Source organism: Panulirus ornatus, chromosome 19 (genome assembly GCF_036320965.1).
Source record: "Panulirus ornatus isolate Po-2019 chromosome 19, ASM3632096v1, whole genome shotgun sequence".
NCBI lineage: Eukaryota > Metazoa > Arthropoda > Malacostraca > Decapoda > Palinuridae > Panulirus > Panulirus ornatus.
In genome coordinates, this window is record NC_092242.1 from 22,989,556 (window position 1) to 23,005,616 (window position 16,061).

Sequence of the window (16,061 nt, forward strand, 5' to 3'; positions counted from 1 at the left end):
AAGCCAAATAAATAAGAATCATCAGCTAGGCACTGACAACACACTGTCGAAGAACACCATCTTTTAAACTAATATTTAATTAAGTCCTAGAAAGAGGCAACTAGCAATAATATTTGCGCAATACGACTGATAATAAGACAAAACATTATATTTGCGGTGTACCCTAGCATAACATTAAATACTAGCCCGCCAACATACACCGTACTTTAATCTAAAAAATCACACAAATCTTACGTTTCAACACAGGCAACTAGCAAAGCAGCCAGGCTGGTGAGAAATCCCCGCACCCAAGACAAGTGGATATGTAAACAAGCAAAGCCAGGCGTGAACACCATAACGGTCGCTCGCTGGTGGAGGGAAGGGTCGCAACTCATTACCCGCCAGTTTCCTTCAACGCTTCATCAGCCGTGCACACATGAAAATGGTTATAGCAGAGGCAATATGGGGGTGCATGGTGAGTTTGTATGTTTACAAACATCACAATAATAAACCACCGACGGCTTACATATATCACTGAAATTTATCATGAAAAAGTTCGGCAAAAAGAATGCAGTCAACGAATGATACATCGTGTTACAGTAGTGCATGACGGGAGAGCAGCGAGACCTTTTATCAATAAACCACGAAGAAGCAATAATGTCTGAAACACGCTCAACTTCAAGGATTTCAATTCACCTGGTTTAGAAAAAAAGCTTCAAAACACAATAACCAGCTTACATTCATTACCAACACTATCAGGATGAAAATTTGGCATTATGTACGCTCTTAAGTTAATAAAACAGTCACTAAACTCTTGGCATGAAACGGCAAAGTGTTGAATGTGATGAGTACTGTACCACGACAACCAAGTAAACCACCAACTTTTGGTGCGAAAACATTAAGCAATGGTTGTTACTGCTAGCAAGTCTTACTTCCCACATTACTGTTCGTTACTCTACATACAGAATACCTAAACATGGATATGACAAAGTCAGTGCTTGATAATCCAATAGCAGGCTCTTATCATGTACTGATCTTCAGCATACTCCAGACAGCTCACAGTCACACATTCACGCCGTCCTACAGCTAGGTTTCAGTTCTCAGAAAAATGGGCTGGGGACACTAATGGGTATATTTTGAAGTTCCTGGAGCTATTTAGCTTCAATCTGAATCCAAGTAATGAACTTTCTTATACAGTCCTACTGCCGATGGATTAACAACTTAAGAAATGCAGTACAGATATCCACTATGCAAGGGTGACCGTATATATATATATATATATATATATATATATATATATATATATATATATATATATATATATATATTTTTATACTTTGTCGCTGTCTCCCGCGTTTGCGAGGTAGCGCAAGGAAACAGACGAAAGAAATGGCCCAACCCCCCCCCCATACACATGTACATACGTCCACACACGCAAATATACATACCTACACAGCTTTCCATGGTTTACCCCAGACGCTTCACATGCCTTGATTCAATCCACTGACAGCACGTCAACCCCTGTATACCACATCGCTCCAATTCACTCTATTCCTTGCCCTAATATATATATATTAGAATAACCTTTACGAAGACATATCCGCGGTGTCTGTGCATGGCTTCTCCACCCACCTCCAGGGAAGATCCATGCACCGCTCCTGACCGGTTAGTTATGCTCCTTTGTTCGCAATACACTTGAATTCGTCGAACGTTTGTCATGTCTTGCCCACACAGTAAATAAAACAGTGTATAAAATAACAAAATTTTAATGAACCCTCTCGACGCGCATCGCCAACTGGAGGCAGCAAACATGTCACCTTTCTAACTATCCAAATCCCTTTTACGTGATTATTTCTTACATTTCCGGATCTTCGCAATCTTCTTTCCTGAACCTGACAGTTGGGTTCACAGCATACAGGGGGCTGAGTCATCCTCACACCTCTGGGTTTACGGGTCACAAATCAATTCTTTTCCAAATAGGGGTTTAAAGCTATATATGGCTTACAAACCCGCAGGTCGTAGCTCACTGACTCACGACCTTAAACCCACAAACTATGACTAATGTAAACTCCACCCACGAGCTGTGACTCAAGGGACTCACTTCCGTAACTAAAAATTCGTTACCCCGGCTCAATCGAATCACTTCTGCAGAAAGTAATTCGCGTCATCCGCGCATATGATTCACAATGTACAGACCCGTGGCAAACTCGTGACTGAAACCTGCAAACCCGACAGCCACCTCTCAAGTGACTCACGATCAAAAGACCTGTAAGCAGACTCAACAATGGACTCATCTGGCAACCTAAACAAAAATCTCATCGACCCTGTAACTCTGCATTCAAAAGGCTGCAGTGTGGCACTTTCTGTACGTATCTCGTGTGTGTGTGTGTGTGTGTGTGTGTGTGTGTGTATATATATATATATATATATATATATATATATATATATATATATATATATATATATATATATATATATATTATAGAAAGTGGCTTCATATCTACTCAGTGCTATAATACACATCTTTTAAAAATCTAAGATGTCAATCCACTTCCCCCGAAGGGAAGCTGTGTACAGCGGATCCTGCAAAGGATCTCGAAAGTCCTTTTACAGTGATAACACTAGCGATCCATCAACTCATGTAGGCAAACCCCTCCATGGTTCTGGCTATGCTGATCCCAGCACACCAACTTTTTTTGTTTAATATTCTGAGGATGAATTATACTCATATCCCAAGTCAGGGCCAGGGCGGAGCTATTTCCTGGCTTGCTATCCTAGGAAAGTAGAAAACTCTTTTGAAAAGCTTTCGTCATGGATTAGTTTATGACCACTTATTGCATTAACAAATATTCGTATTCGCCCAATTCCCGATTATTTTGTTCCCTGACTGATTAACTGGAGTTGGCAGCTGTTCCCTGGCACCTAACACTGTACCAGAATATCGCCACTGCCACCGAATATACTACATCTTACAACTGTTCCGCACACGGCTCAATTTCTCGTTTACTACACACTGCCTTCCCTTGCCATCCTGGTGGTAACACAATATCATGAAATCCTTACATTGCTATGAATAACTTATACCCACCGAGAGTATCAGTAAGGTAAAACGTACATGCGTCATACAAAAAAACGTGTAACAATATTAAAATCTAAGACTTGCTGACAAAACCTCAAAGATTTCACCTGGCAGAGTGTACCTACGCATAAAATTCCTCGTAGACGGAAAAAAAGTGAATTTGATGCAAGAGTAAGGCGGATCACCTCATCTCATTACCATACAAGGTCACCAGGCCGGCCCTGCCAGGGTTACACTACCCGTCACACTCCTACTACATCTCCCCACACTCAAAAAAGTAAGGATTTGTTATCTACCAGATACAATTAGGAGAATGCATAGCACCCTTGAGAAGAAATATTGCTCCCTGTCACCAGGGAGTGGAACGTTCTATGCATTACTGCACTGCCCACCCTCGTCAACTCTGACTCATACTTTACGTAAGAGTGACATCAAACATATGACCGTGAGCAATACAAAACCAAGACATACAATATGGTCGAAAAAGATTTATCTATTTAATGTTAATATATTCACAAGAAAAGCAAAAAGAATTTGTGGACGATAAAATCATTGTAATCCACCGCCTACCCAAGAAGATTCGGGTACAACAAGAATTCTAAAACCGCGAACAAAAATTGCGCCGATAGTTCTAGGAGGGTGTCAAATATGGCGTAGGAGTGGGCAGGCGGCCAAGCGGGCCACACAGACAATGATGCAATACCCTCACCTCTGCCGGCTTCTGTCGCCACTCCTACCAGGTACGCAAGAGACACGACTTCCCTTAAGTCTACGTCACATCTAAATACATAACTAAATACATATCCGTAACATGATGTACAAGTGAACCAGGCATGGATCTACGAATGACATAAATATAAACTAGAACGATGAACAGAATAAGGAAATCATACCCGGTAAAATTTTTACAAGATCCAACAAACAAAACAGCTTCTACATGTCAGTTGCACAACGAAAATGTGGATAAACTACAACACGGGAAGCGACAAGACTGAAAGCGTTCTTTGTCACGCCTTAGCGTACATAAGGTTTCTATCTAATGGCTTGCCGCACGAGAGCTTAGTCTAGCAGCTCTTCCTCTTGAATGTGTAAATTAGAATCTTTCCCTCAATACTCATCATGCAACATTCTTTAACAGAGATCATCAGTCAATCTCAAATCATTAGCTTTGACAGTTAGTGCGTTTTCTTCCAGGACACAAGTGGATGATGATTGCAAACCGCAGACTCTCCCGAGGCCGCTCGTACCCCACAACTGTACAAGGTACATTCACACAACGCGGGATTCTATTAACACATTCATTCATCGTGCTCAGAGGTTACATAAGTATTCAATAATACATAGAGTTTAATCACATCATGGGGTTAAGGGAAGCAATAACTTTGCAACTAGTACATTTCATTCAGAAGGCCATGTGAAATGATATATCCAGAACGTAAAAGGTTCCGAAGACAGCCCCATTCTTGATCTCAGGTTATCAGTTAATACACAAATAAACTTATTTGTCTTAATTTTTCAATTTCTATGGCTACATACAATAATTTTTCTTATAGTACCAAACTGGAGAAAGGTAAAATTGCAACTCCACACAGTATTGCATTGTTCCTCCTTTTTGAAAGGTTGTCATCCGCTAAAAAGAATGTTAGCGTTTTATCTTAGAATTAACCTAATTTACCAGATTACCGGTTTTACATTATTCGGTTATCCATACAGATTTAACGATTATCTCATCATCAGACTACACATAGGATCATGTGTGTGATTAAAACATCTTATTTCACTCATAAGCAAAATTGGCTGCCATATAACTGGTTGTGCTGCGCTTGTACCTTATCCACGACTACCATTACGCTATCTTTGCTGTTGAAATAACTTTTGCAAGGCTCCTCTCTGGCCATCCTGAAAAAGACAGATCACACTTGCCTTAAAGTGAATGTCTGTGGTTACAAAAAAGGTCAAAGTAAGCTTGGAGCTCTTGTCCTACGAAATTTACGATACTGTGGCATAACCTAAGTTATTCGTTCTAAAGTTCATAAGGCCAGGAGAAACCTATTCTATAAGTAAAACATACGCCTGAAAATAAAACTTTCCCTTGCCTAGGCATCCTGGTACTAGTAAATATATGCAATATATATTCGTTTTACGGACAGAGGAATGTTCCGTCATGATATTCATTAGCCTTAAAAAAAGTCTATGTCTCTTTTTAAGTATCGCTTTTTACATGACATCTGAATGTAACTTTTTTTCAGGGTGTCTTCTCACAGCACAGGAAACCACTACAGTTTAAGGGCATCAAATGATCTCCCTGACCAAGATCGGGGCTCGACCAAAGGTACATACTTGGTTATAAGGCTTTCAGAAGCTGTAGGGATCTGTGATGAGTATAGCAAGTATATTATTGGCGTGGGTCAGACGATGATGCTTAAATGGACGTACCAAGACTGGTCTATCCCACATATTCCGGCAAATAAGAAACCTGGATGCTGAACAAACCACTACTCGGACCTTATCTATAATTATTAGATCTAAAACACTTTGAGCACAACGTTACGAACCCTGGGCATGGTGGCCTATCTTTGGCCATCACCATACCGAAGGGTCGCAACGCCGTGTTCATGAGGTTATCAGGAGTGTCGACAGCTTCCCAGTCTTGGGAAGCGGTGATACGGACCGTTTAGCTTAACTTACGGAAATACAGCGTTTTGCTGGTAGTGTGCGTTATAACTCTAGTACCACGAAGTTGATACATAAGGTATGTAGTAGCTGGGTAATACTCGATCACTGCCCTGAAGGTGAGCGGAATCCGTACGTCAGGGGGTCGCATTGGCAAAGACCTTCCCCAAATTATTGGATACGTCGAGCTCCCCAACGAAGTGGCAACTCTTCTCACAGCAGATCCCGGTCTTTCGAAAAGAGGACATCCTGATATGGCTAAACTTGACTCTTGTGGAATTTGTAAAGCGCTAGATCCTCATTGTTACTTACCGCTTTTTAGCATGGAAATGATACTAAACACTAGTTACTCATATAGAAGTACACGTTTTGGCTTCCTTTAATGTATACCTAAAAACTTAAACCCATTACATAAATTAGGTATTCTGACATTCTCTGAATAATTCACGTATATCTATAACGTCAATCTCATCCGAAAGTTCTTATACTTTATTCCTTCTATTACGTGACACACTTTCGACTCTGAGAATCTACTTTTTTGGCATTCCGTTGGCAAAAGTCCCATGGTAAACCTGCAACTGCAGTTGTCATATCGGGGCAACTTTCCTCTCCATTACGTGACCACGGACCAAAATAATATAACCAAACCTCAGTCGACAAAGAATATTCTAAAAATGGAGATTTCGCGGCAAGAAAAATACCATATGCACGATTCTTTATTCTAAATTGTGTGTTAATCCTGAGGTCGTCGAATTCTTATTTTGTCATTTATATCTACCATAATCATTTATTCTGCTCATAAAATCACTATGGTATAACTCTCATGTCTACAATCAGATGGGAAAGATACTAATGTCACGTAAGATGAGAAAGTCTGACATATAGCAAACTAACGTATCCATTAAACTATCGTTATTCAAACCTGTGGGGATGTTTGATATTAACAATGCTAACCAAATGGAGGGTGATAATTCTAATCACATCTTTAAATTTTTTCATGACATTTATTTTTTCTCTGTGAATCTTAGTTACCTGTGATATGTGAACCTCATACATTTCTCGTAATGTCTACAGATAAAACATAAACGTAGGCAAAATTTCAACAAGAAAATGAAGGAAAACACAAATCTAAGGAAAAGACGAAAACCTAAATCATTTCAGGATATCATTAAGACCTATATTCACATAACAAAACTCAAGCTCTTTAGTATATGACTTGGTTACAACTTTTAAGAAATTTGGCAAATATGACGAATCGCTTCTGCTTTAGAATTCTTCAAACGCACTTTCTGCGGGTGGTCATCGAACCGCCTTACTCTTGGCATTTTTTGCAAGCTGCAGTAGAACGTCATCACAGGGTTATTAGCAGCTGATCACGGTAAACCGGTCAGTTACAAGTTATTATTATTATTGACTGGTTGGTAAGGTTATCTAATGTATGTATGACTCATGGTGAGGTGCCTGAGGATTGGCGGAATGCGTGCATAGTGCCATTGTACAAAGGCAAAGGGGATATGAGTGAGTGCTCAAATTACAGAGGTATAAGTTTGTTGAGTATTCCTGGTAAATTATATGGGAGGGTATTGATTGAGAGGGTGAAGGCATGTACAGAGCATCAGATTGGGGAAGAGCGGTGTGGTTTCAGAGGTGGTAGAGGATGTGTGGATCAGGTGTTTGCTTTGAAGAATGTATGTGAGAAATACTTAGAAAAGCAAATGGATTTGTATGTAGCATTTATGGATCTGGAGAAGGCATATGATAGAGTTGATAGAGATGCTCTGTGGAAGGTATTAAGAATATATGGTGTGGGAGGCAAGTTGTTAGAAGCTGTGAAAAGTTTTTATCGAGGATGTAAGGCATGTGTACGTGTAGGAAGAGAGGAAAGTGATTGGTTCTCAGTGAATGTAGGTTTGCGGCAGGGGTGTGTGATGTCTCCATGGTTGTTTAATTGTTTATGGATGGGGTTGTTAGGGAGGTGAATGCAAGAGTTTTGGAAAGAGGGGCAAGTATGAAGTCTGTTGTGGATGAGAGCTTGGGAAGTGAGTCAGTTGTTGTTCGCCGATGATACAGCGCTGGTGACTGATTCATGTGAGAAACTGCAGAAGCTGGTGACTGAGTTTGGTAAAGTGTGTGAAAGAAGAATGTTAAGAGTAAATGTGAATAAGAGCAAGGTTATTAGGTACAGTAGGGTTGAGGGTCAAGTCAATTGGGAGGTGAGTTTGAATGGAGAAAAACTGGAGGAAGTAAAGTGTTTTAGATATCTAGGAGTGGATCTGGCAGCGGATGGAACCATGGAAGCGGAAGTGGATCATAGGGTGGGGGAGGGGGTGAAAATCCTGGGAGCCTTGAAGAATGTGTGGAAGTCGAGAACATTATCTCGGAAAGCAAAAATGGGTATGTTTGAAGGAATGGTGGTTCCAACAATTTTGTATGGTTGCGAGGCGTGGGCTATGGATAGAGTTGTGCGCAGGAGGGTGGATGTGCTGGAAATGAGATGTTTGAGGACAATGTGTGGTGTGAGGTGGTTTGATCGAATAAGTAACGTAAGGGTAAGAGAGATGTGTGGAAATAAAAAGAGCGTGGTTGAGAGAGCAGAAGAGGGTGTTTTGAAATGGTTTGGGCACATGGAGAGAATGAGTGAGGAAAGATTGACCAAGAGGATATATGTGTCGGAGGTGGAGGGAACGAGGAGAAGTGGGAGACCAAATTGGAGGTGGAAAGATGGAGTGAAAAAGATTTTGTGAGATCGCGGCCTGAACATGCAGGAGGTTCACGTGAAAGGAGGGCAAAAAATAGAGTGAATTGGATCGATGTGGTATACCGGGGTTGACGTGCTGTCAGTGGATTGAATCAGGGCATGTGAAGGGTCTGGGGTAAACCATGGAAAGCTGTTTACGTATGTATATTTGCGTGTGTGGACGCGTATGTATATACATGTGTATGGGGGTGGGTTGGGCCATTTCTTTCGTCTGTTTCCTTGCGCTACCTCGCAAACGCGGGAGACAGCGGCAAAAGAAAAAAAAAAAATATATATATATATAAATATATATATATATATATATATATATATATATAAATATATATATATATATAGATAGATAGATAGATAGATAGATAAAAAGAAAGATAGATATTAACCAACGGATCTTACAATAAAAAACTGATGTGTTCATCTAACTTTCGTGCCACTGATGCATGTACAGGAATGCATGTGTATGTGCCTATTTTGCTGCAAAACCTTGAAAGCAAATTTTGTACAACACAATAACCACAGTTCTCAATACCAATATCAAAAAAAGAAAAATGTTTCCCTCAGGCTAAATTCATTATTCAGCCAATATGCATAATATAGATTGAAGAGTATTCATGGCCACACTGGAGAAACATCTACTCAAAATCAAATACAATAATCAATAAACAAATATGTATCAAGGGTGAATGCAAGCATAAGTCAAGGAAGCGGATCTTTGATGAGAACCAAACCCATTTGCAAGTTTGTTTAGAGAAACTGTGTATTTGTATTTGAATACAAATATACGCAAAGGGAAACATGCGTGTCTGAACTCCCGTGCACTTTAACATAAATGTAATTTATTTGTGTTGTAAGCAAGTCAATTCACACACATACTTAAGTTAAGGTGCCAATGCAAACAAAGGTGCATATGATCCTGAAACAAACCGAGGAACAGCCATGGCCAGCCACGCCCCTCGGGCTACACACCACACTCAGGGTAGTAATCAAAACCGGAGATCAACTTGAGGGGAGTGTTTATAACGGTGGGCTGCTTCCCCCTATTTGGTTGAGAGCTGAAGGGGTGGTGAAGGAGAAAGGTTATACTATGTCTCAAATATAGCTCTTGGGCAGGAATTATGAAGGACCAGTATGACACAATTAGGGGCATCCTTCCCCTGGTGGGATGAAGGGTACAGATATGCACACATCACAAGCCCGGGCAGCCGTGAGCTTACTAGGTGTCGTTGGAGGGAGGTGACGGGGGGAAGCTGGGGAATGACATCTGGGGCATCAGAAGTGGGGGCGGAACCCGGGGAAATGACATCTGGGGCATCATAGGCTGGGGTGGAAATCTGTAACGAAGAGATTTTGACCAACAGTTTACCCAGCATAGTCAAAGACTAGTACTTAATATAAATCTCTGATACCTTTATAGTTTCTCCTCGAATATCATCCATTTATTACGGTCTATACCATCATAATGCCATACGTCTCAGGATCCGAAGAAATCATTCCAAAGACACCCATTAAATGGTTCAAAGTTCATTGAAAATGTTACCAGTACAAATTTACTATAAATAAAGTTATAATGAACATACTAAAGTAGCAACGTTTCAAACACAATATAAACAATAATTTACGAATTTCCACACGAATGAGCATTAAGAACTTGGTTTAAGCGGTAAGCACAATGAGCATTACCAGTGTTGACACAAACAGCATTGCAAATTTCCATTTAACTAATAAGCATGTGAATTCTCGTGTATCATCTTTACATCATACACGTGCGAAAGCATATTCTTTCACATACTCGCTGACAAATGATGAAGCGTAACTCAAACATCACGGGATAACTGTTTACTATTCACTCAAGTGAGACGACAGTCGTGTTCATTAATTCTACTATGAACAAAGTCATATGCTTCCATGGAAGTAATTCTGTCTTCTCACGGAGTGATATCTTTCGCAAGATAACATAAGTGATATTAATAAACAAAAGACAAAGCTTAAAAGCTAATAATGTAAGTACTTTTTTGACGTATACCAATTCCCATTAATACCTTATGTATCTCCTTCGATTACCTATAAGTCAACTTAACAATATCATTATAAAACTTCCGTAATGTACTTAACATCTGTACAAATCATGAAAATGTTAACAGACGACGTCGAGGCATCATTTGAGTTGTAAACACTTCAACGGGTATATGGCATTACTAACGCTTAACGCAACGAAACAAATGCGTAACTTACGTATTTCATGCAAGACACAAAACAAAGAGGTCTGCATCTGCATTAATGAGACAACACAGTTCACTAACATTTAAACGTGAAACTTATTAACAAAAATAAACGGTGGAATATTGTCATCCTATTAAAGTTGTTCCAATAAAAATTCAGTTGTTTCCATCTCCAAATATTCAAAATAATCTACCCGTCGCCACCAGGATGCTTTCGGGGAAAAAAAAAGCACAAGAATGGCTAAGGGTGCTCAGTGCATAGGAATGAAGTCGCATGCAATTTCCTGGCTCTACTAAAAACGTACAACAAACGTCACATGCTTTTAGTCTTCTATCTTTATTTTTAGGGGATACTCTAACCTGAGGAACAACCGAGTTTATGGTGTTTAAATACTAATTATTTCGTGGCCAAAAACTTTAACAACCAAGGCTAATAGTTTTATAAAGCAATTACTCAAAAGACGCACGCCACTTCTCGCAACCCCCTAGTTCTGAGAAGATATAGTTGCCACTAAGTATATTTCAGACCCGCACCCTACATGCCCGCGGTTACAATCAAAACTTACTGACATAACGTGACAATGAAATCATGACTTTAATTCGACCATTTAATACGATGATAATCAAGACATTATGAAAGAAAATGCTAAATACTAACAAGGTAAATCCATGCATGCAGCCAGGGTCCCAGAGATGAGATTTCTTGCCATGGTGGTAATGGGAGAGTAAGAATATCAGGGTCGAATTGGATAGTGTGACTCATCGCTTTGAATTGTCTAACACTTCACTCACATAATCAAATCCCTACTGAGATCAATATTTACTGATGAGATTACACCAAAATACTATTATCTAAATCTGATGCCCATATGCTATGTTTGAAGTAACTGAAACAAGCACTAAGATAGATTAAACTATCAAGAGAAACATTCAATAACACATGGCGGAATAGATTGGACCTATTTTACAGTTTCCTTATAACAGCATTCGAAAGGAAAAGGTCGTCCATTCAGAAACAAATGTCATGAGAGGATTCTGAGAAAAGAGGCAAAATAATTAAATAAAGCTGATAATCCAATACCAACGGCCGCACTTGACGAATGTAAAGCCGATACTGGTTATGATGACCTTACCAGTCATATATGTACATGAAAGCTTCTGTTGTCACTAAAGCACAGAAAAATGTGTCGGTTACGAGTTTTACTTTAATATATATCAACTTATCACGCTGCGCTGAAAAGGTCCCAATGGAATACGGAAATTATAATTAGCACTTCAGTAATATTACACTTTAATGACACACAACAAATTTGAACTGAAAATGCGTGCCACTAACTCCTGACTATTTACAATTACACAACCATTAATGACACCTACTACAAATTTCCCCAATAGTTAAAATGTACCTTTCTGTATTACCGGTCTTCAAATGGTGCTACACAACTAATAACATATTAAGAACTCGGAAATAGTACAATCAGCGTGACATTTTTAGCAAGACTTACTGTTCAAATTCCACTTATTTCTAAGCAATGTCATCGCATAGCATACGGCAAAACCTAATCTAATACATCTCATATCGAAATATCACTATATAGAAGACGTGTTTGATCTAGCGTTCTAAGAGAACATTACCTAGAAGATGTGAGCATGGAGCGCTGGAAGAGAGATGCTTCTCGATTCATCAATTCATTTCGGAAGCGAGTCATCTCTTCTTCCATTTTCTTCATTTCTGAATCAAATCTCTCACGGATGGAGTTGAATTCCTGATCGATGACACTGAAGTCTCCAAGCTTCACGGGGATGTGCTTGAAACCCTCCATTTTTATTGATTGTAGAGAGCTATCACTTGACACTGCTGAAGAGAGAGGATAGGAACACACTCCCACCGACTCCGTGAGGCACACTGACTGGGCGTGCTCCTGTCTCGAGACTCGAGTCGACTCTTGAATTTGTTTTTGGCAACAGTGGTTTCAGTTGCCAGTGTTCGAGTCTGGGCAGCTTTGTTATTAAATGGTGATATTCCTAATAAATTACGTTATATTGTGCAGATCTTAGATGGAACATTTTACAGTGTATGAAATATACATCGTATCAAACACAAAAATATTTCATGTCAATGTATATCTTATTTCAATTATTTACTCCCAAACACTGGCATAACAGGATACTGTGTTGACATGATCGGAACGTCTTCGAGAAAGATCTGGAGTGGATCACATCACGGAATGCCGCGCAATATATCTAAAGTTAATACCCATAGAGTATATCTTTTCCCGCATACACAAAATATAGAATCTTCATTCATTATGATCCCAGGACCAGTTCTTTCAAAGAGGCTCATACATGAAGGGTACTTATACAAATTTCATTCATAGTTTTATTTACTTGTATATGCATGCAGTACTTAATAGTATAAGGAGGGGATGAATGCAACGAATGGAATAAAAAAATGTGGCTGAAGAGTTTTAAAAAGTTGTATCACAATGTTCAAGAGATGGGGGTCCCAAAGGTGTAGAATTCCCTCCCATTGCAGTACAAATATTTAATTACATGCATGTAAAAGAATGTACATGTATGTCGAATATCTAAGTTAGATCAATATACAATTGATTAACACACACACACACACACACACACACACACACACATACGGGTGCCTGTGGTACAGTGGATAGTGTTGCTGACCATAAGTCAGGACGGGCCCACCCACTAATAGGTCCGTATGAGTTCGAATCCTAACCACGGCAGCCGATTTACAATCAGTCCCATGTGTGTGTGTGTCCTCCCTCCTTCCCATGGGACTGGCTTAGCTTGGAGTATATATATATATATATATATATATATTATACTTTTTCAGTCTCCTGAGTTAGCGAGGTAGCGCAAGGAAACAGACAAAAGAATCGCCCAACCCACCCACATACACGTACACGTCCACACACGCACATATACATACCTATACATCTCAACGTATATATATATATATATATATATATATATATATATATATATATATATATATATATATATATATATATATATATATATATATATATATATATACGAAAGAATGGCCCAACCCACCCACATACACGTACACGTCCACACACGCACATATACATACCTATACATCTCAACGTATACATATATATATATATATATATATATATATATATATATATATATATATATATATATATATATATGTATATATATATATATATATATATATATATATATATATATATATATATATATATATATATATATGCTACTACGTTTGTGAATCAAAAACCATTGCAACACAAACCTCGTCAGGTGGTAGTGTCCCGCAGTGTATCGAGACAGACTTCCCAGAACCTTTTTAAAGGGGAAGTAAATGTTTATAGTTGTGTTACTGGAGTGATAGTTTTCATACATGGTGCTTTGACAAGAAAATAGTGAAATTGGAAAAAATGTAGCTTAGACATTGAAGCTTATTGATACAGTGGTTAAATTGATGAGAACTACTATTGACTTTTGTGTAAATAAATTAAACATTTCCTTTTTCCATAGCCAGAGGTTGAACCATTATGTGACATTCATTTTTTTTTTCTTTTCATTTCAAGCTAGAAGTTTCAGTTTTCTAAATTGTTTCTTACATTTTTCATATGTATATATATGTATGTGTGTGTGTGTGTATATGTGCGTGTGTGTGTGTATGTGTGTGTATGTGTATATATATATATATATGTATATTATCCCTGGGGATAGGGGTGAAAGAATACTTCCCACGCATTCCTCGCGTGTCGTAGAAAGCGACTAGAGGGGACGGGAGCGGGGGGCCAGAAATCCTCCTCTCCTTGTATTTCTTTAACTTTCTAAAATGGGAAACAGAAGAAGGAGTCACGCGGGGAGTGCTCATACTCCTCGAAGGCTCAGATTGGGGTGCCTAAATGTGTGTGGATGTAACCAAGATGTGAAAAAAGGAGAGATAGGTAGTATGTTTGAGGAAAGGAACCTGGATGTTTTGGCTCTGAGTGAAACGAAGCTCAAGGGTGAAGGGGAAGAGTGGTTTGGGAATGTCTTGGGAGTAAAGTCAGGGGTTAGTGAGAGGACAAGAGCAAGGGAAGGAGTAGCAGTACTCCTGAAACAGGAGTTGTGGGAGTACGTGATAGAATGTAAGAAAGTAAATTCCCGATTAATATGGGTAAAACTGAAAGTTGATGGAGAGAGATGGGTGATTATTGGTGCATATGCACCTGGGCATGAGAAGAAAGATCATGAGAGGCAAGTGTTTTGGGAGCAGCTGAATGAGTGTGTTAGTGGTTTTGATGCACGAGACCGGGTTATAGTGATGGGTGATTTGAATGCAAAGGTGAGTAATGTGGCAGTTGAGGGAATAATTGGTGTACATGGGGTGTTCAGTGTTGTAAATGGAAATGGTGAAGAGCTTGTAGATTTATGTGCTGAAAAAGGACTGATGATTGGGAATACCTGGTTTAAAAAGCGAGATATACATAAGTATACTTATGTAAGAAGGAGAGATGGCCAGAGAGCGTTATTGGATAACGTGTTAATTGACAGGCGCGCGAAAGAGAGACTTTTGGATGTTGATATGCTGAGAGGTGCAACTGGAGGGATGTCTGATCATTATCTTGTGGAGGCAAAGGTGAAGATCTGTATGGGTTTTCAGAAAAGAAGAGTGAATGTTGGGGTGAAGAGGGTGGTGAAAATAAGTGAGCTTGGGAAGGAGACTTGTGTGAGGAAGTACCAGGAGAGACTGAGTACAGAATGGAAAAAGGTGAGAACAATGGAAGTAAGGGGAGTGGGGGAGGAATGGGATGTATTTAGGGAATCAGTGATGGATTGCGCAAAAGATGCTTGTGGCATGAGAAGAGTGAGAGGTGGGTTGATTAGAAAGGGTAGTGAGTCGTGGGATGAAGAAGTAAGAGTATTAGTGAAAGAGAAGAGAGAGGCATTTGGACGATTTTTGCAGGGGAAAAATGCAATTGAGTGGGAGACGTATAAAAGAAAGAGACAGGAGGTCAAGAGAAAGGTGCAAGAGGTGAAAAAAAAGGGCAAATGAGAGTTGGGGTGAGAGAGTATCATTAGATTTTAGGGAGAATAAAAAGATGTTCTGGAAGGAGGTAAATAAAGTGCGTAAGACAAGGGAGCAAATGGGAACTTCAGTGAAGGGCGCAAATGGGGAGGTGATAACAAGTAGTGGTGATGTGAGAAGGAGATGGAGTGAGTATTTTGAAGGTTTGTTGAATGTGTTTGATGATAGAGTGGCAGATATAGGGTGTTTTGGTCGAGGTGGTGTGCAAAGTGAGAGGGTTAGGGAAAATGATTTGGTAAACAGAGAAGAGGTAGT

General features: G+C 39.4%; 1 protein-coding gene across 3 annotated transcripts in view; it reads right to left on the reverse strand.

Annotated features, from left to right (window-relative positions):
* Window positions 1–12,648, reverse strand: part of LOC139755444 (heat shock protein beta-1) — a 138,437-nt gene extending 125,789 nt beyond the window's left edge. Inside the window, exons 1-2 of one of the 3 annotated variants that reach the window (XM_071673751.1) lie at window positions 12,341–12,630; window positions 9,701–9,817 (exon numbers count right to left, since the gene is read on the reverse strand). In XM_071673751.1, coding sequence (XP_071529852.1) covers window positions 9,701–9,817; window positions 12,341–12,528 — 305 coding nt within the window. In that variant the 5' untranslated portion in view covers window positions 12,529–12,630. Of the gene's footprint in view, window positions 1–9,700; window positions 9,818–12,340 lie in introns of all 3 variants that reach the window. The other 2 variants (XM_071673753.1, XM_071673752.1) reach the window with 2 other exon arrangements.
* Window positions 12,649–16,061: the final 3,413 nt, after the last annotated feature.